The 3,744-nt window shown below is 29.0% G+C and overlaps 1 protein-coding gene across 1 annotated transcript; it reads right to left on the minus strand.

Moving 5' to 3' along the window:
* Nucleotides 1–84: 84 nt before the first annotated feature.
* Nucleotides 85–3,490, minus strand: LOC123721169 (V-type proton ATPase subunit F). Its single transcript, XM_045678841.1, has 5 exons — nucleotides 3,352–3,490; nucleotides 3,115–3,196; nucleotides 2,467–2,672; nucleotides 735–758; nucleotides 85–158 (listed from the first exon to the last, which is right to left on the minus strand). Exons 1-5 carry the CDS (start codon nucleotides 3,403–3,405, stop codon nucleotides 126–128), a joined length of 399 nt encoding a protein of 132 aa, XP_045534797.1. The 5' UTR covers nucleotides 3,406–3,490; the 3' UTR covers nucleotides 85–125.
* Between the last annotated feature and the right edge of the window lie 254 nt (nucleotides 3,491–3,744).

Here is a 3,744-nt window from a genome sequence, read left to right on the forward strand (position 1 = left end):
TGTTAATATTTGTAAATAAAGTGATTAAAATTTATTTAGTATTTTTATTTCTAATGTACAAGTAGACTAAAATATACATATGAAAACGGTATAGCACCAACAGTATCTAATATAATTAAAGTTAATCAATTACTGTAGTTATCAGCTCCAAACATTGACTGTAAATTAAAAAAAAATACGAGTTATTATTTTGAATGTCATCTAATATGAAAAAATACAACATACCTTGATTTAAACACACAAAATAACTGCAAGCTGTATTTATAGCACACTGCATGTCAAAGACCACATCTCATCTTGCCATAGACACATGCACACACAATGACATTTCAATTCAGGAAAAAAATAAAACACAAACTTTATGGTAATATTCTATAATACAGTTTTAACTCTATACAAGATTTAAATAATTTTTCTTTCAATAGTTAACAATATATGTAATATTTCATTAATTTATCTATATTTAAATGCTTCGAAATAATCGCAGTATGGTAATAATAAAATAATTTCTTTAAAATAAATTTTATTTTGGAATGTGTTATTTTCAAATGTGAAACGAGTTTAGTTGAAAAATTGCACACATTGACAGACTTATGAAAGTTGAAAAAAAAAAACAGGTTACTTATTAGATGTTAGTTGATTTCTTCGTTTTGTTTTGGGCATATTTACATGTGCCAATTTGTTGCAAACGGAACAGGTAAAGAACCATGCAATAAACTTTTTTTTTAGCGTACCAAATCATCTGGGTTGAACATGCCCTGTAAATAAAAGAAAAAAAATTAAGTAACACCATACATACACTAACTACACAGTAAATATGTACAGCACAATTCATTATATTAAATGCGCTAATAAAATTGTACTTTTCTCCTTCTGTGTGTAAAATAATAATAATTTCTATTTAATAAATTAATAAACACTTCGTGATCTATAATATTTACAGAACATTAAGTATGAGTGTGGAGGAGTACACCGGTAAAGATAGGCCTAGGAAGAGATGGATGGATTGCGTGAAAGATGACATGATCAAGAAGGGGGTGACAATGGAGATGACGGCAGACAGATTCATTTGGAGGACGGAAACCTGGTGCACCGATCCTACGTAGGTGGGACAAGGTCAAGGAGATGATGATGATGATCTATAATATTGACAGTAAAACAATGGCAACCCCAATATAAGATAATGTCATTGGTCAACTTCATTTTATGATATTAAAAAATATCAAACAAAAAATAAATGGCTTGGACCTTTACTTGAATAAACTTACTTCTAAGCTCATATCAATTTTATGATAAGTACTATGAGACACTGATAATATTAAGTTAACATCATATGTAAAAATTTGTATAGATTAGAATAGTTTAGATTAATTATAATTAGTTTCTCAGAAACAGAACAGTAAATGGCAACACTCATTAATCAGTTAAATTTTATGAATGTGATGCCAACTTTTCGAAAAAAAAATTTTGTTGTTGAAGGTTGATAAAATCCTAAAAATTTAGAAATTTAGGATAATCCACTAAGAATTAATGATATAGGATATTTGAAAATGTTTATTTTAACTCATATTTAAATTATTTTAAATTGATTTAATTATTTCACAATCGTAAATATTAACATTTGAGATTGTATAGTAATTAAAAATAAAAAAGTATAAAACAACTACAATAAAAAGTAATCCAATTCCTTAAACCATAAGAAGTATTTAGAGTTTTGGGAGCAATTTAAATAAGATTATAGCAAAACTTTGAAAAAGTTATCAACAAACAGTTACTGTAATTTTTCACTGTTGTAACACTTGTTAAACAAATTGTTATCTATGTTTCATCAAAGACAAAAAGACGAGGTTATGTTTTATACAAGTGTTTTGACAGCAGTCATCTACAGTAAAAGGAGCATCATGATTTGAACAGAGAAAATATAGCATATTATAACACTTCAAGTGTTCACCAATTTTTACTGAAATAACTTATGTTTTATCAGAATGACTGCAGTAAGATATGTATTTCAATAATGGAAACGCACAGTGAGAAGATTGGCATAATTATATAAATAAATATTTATAAATTGAATGATTGTTTTGATTAAAAAAAATAATCTGAATGTAACAATAGTTAATACAAGGACCAGAGTTATGTCAATCTGTCCTTTGCTTTTGCAAATATTATTGTGTTGCAATAATAAAATAAATCATATGTCAATAAAAAATTTGTAAATAAAGTTGCCATTATGTAACAAGACATATGTTTAATGTTTATACAGTTTTTTAACTATATCATAAATTTTAGTTAAATATATTATTTAATAAAAAAAAATCAAACAAATATCTGATGTTAACAAATGTAGTGTTATCACCTTGCCCAGTTCACTTCAATACCATAAAATTATAAGAGCAGCGAAAGTGTTATGTGGTGATGTAACTGAAGTGCGAAATTAACTAATTATTGACTTAATTGGGATTATACCTTAGCACGACGTAAGATAGAATCCTTGCTGGCATCATAGGGATGGTCCTTGGAAGGAATCTCCAGTATTGAAGGTACTGGTATGTTGTGGGCATCAATCACATGACGGATCATCTCTGCTATGTTCTGGTTGATGAGAATGATGTCGATATCATCGCGCTTCACAAATCTCTTGAAGCAGTCTTCAATCTCGCTGACCGGTGTGTCTGAAAGTATTGTAGTAACGTAATGGTAAGGTAACAAATAACAGTAAGATCTATAGAAACTTCATGTTCTAAATGAAACCATAAAATAATTTTCACATCTATCTATATATATATAGTCAGAAAGTCATGTTAGTTACACTATTTATAACTCAAGATCGGTCAAACTGATTTAGCTGAAAATTGATGGGGAGGTAGCTTAGCCAGGAAACGAACATAGGATAATTTTTACCCCGTTTTCTATTTTTTCATTCCGCGCGGACGGAGTCGCGGGTAAAAGCTAGTTTTAGAATAAATAGATAAAAATTTCAGATTTATGTAATAACTAATTCTAAAGGATATAGACAGTTGAAACGGACCAGTCTTTAACTTAGTTTTTTACATTACATAGAGAAGATCATTGGCAACAATTATATGAGGTACTAAAGGCAAGAGTTCTACTTACTTTTGTCCACAACCATGAAATTTGGGTGTCTGTTTTTGTTGATTTCTCCGATCCCACCCAAGAGAAAACCAACACAGGTGTCCTGTAATTCATAAAATACACATGCAATATCCTAATTGCCTGCATTAGATATAACAAAACAGAAACGTAAAAGATGTTGCCTGAAAACAATTGCTTTATACTTTTATTTTTGTTTGAAGAATAAATGCAACATTAAGTAATAGATATAAAGATTACCTCATCTCCAATAACGCTGATTAGTTTACCCTTAACTGCTGCCTGTAAAGCCATTTTAGAAGATTTTTTTTAATATTTTATTGATCTTTATGTGCTGTCACAAGCACTCATCACCTGACTGTTTCTTTCCAAAATGTTGCTCACATTGATTATCTTGTCAATAGTTGCTAGACAATCTGTGCATATATTTTAATCTGTGAGATTGTTAAAATTGCCAAAATTGCTTTTACTATATTGTGTTGCGATTCATTTTTTTCCCTTATTATTTCATGTATAATTTAGTTATTCCAAGCAACGCGCAAGAGTTAAGATCAAAACAAGTTTGTTGTTGACAATATTAACAACTATTTCAAAACGTTACTGTTCTTGTCATGTCATTTGAATGACGTCTGT

This window comes from Papilio machaon, chromosome 8 (genome assembly GCF_912999745.1).
Source record: "Papilio machaon chromosome 8, ilPapMach1.1, whole genome shotgun sequence".
NCBI classification, from domain to species: Eukaryota; Metazoa; Arthropoda; class Insecta; order Lepidoptera; family Papilionidae; genus Papilio; species Papilio machaon.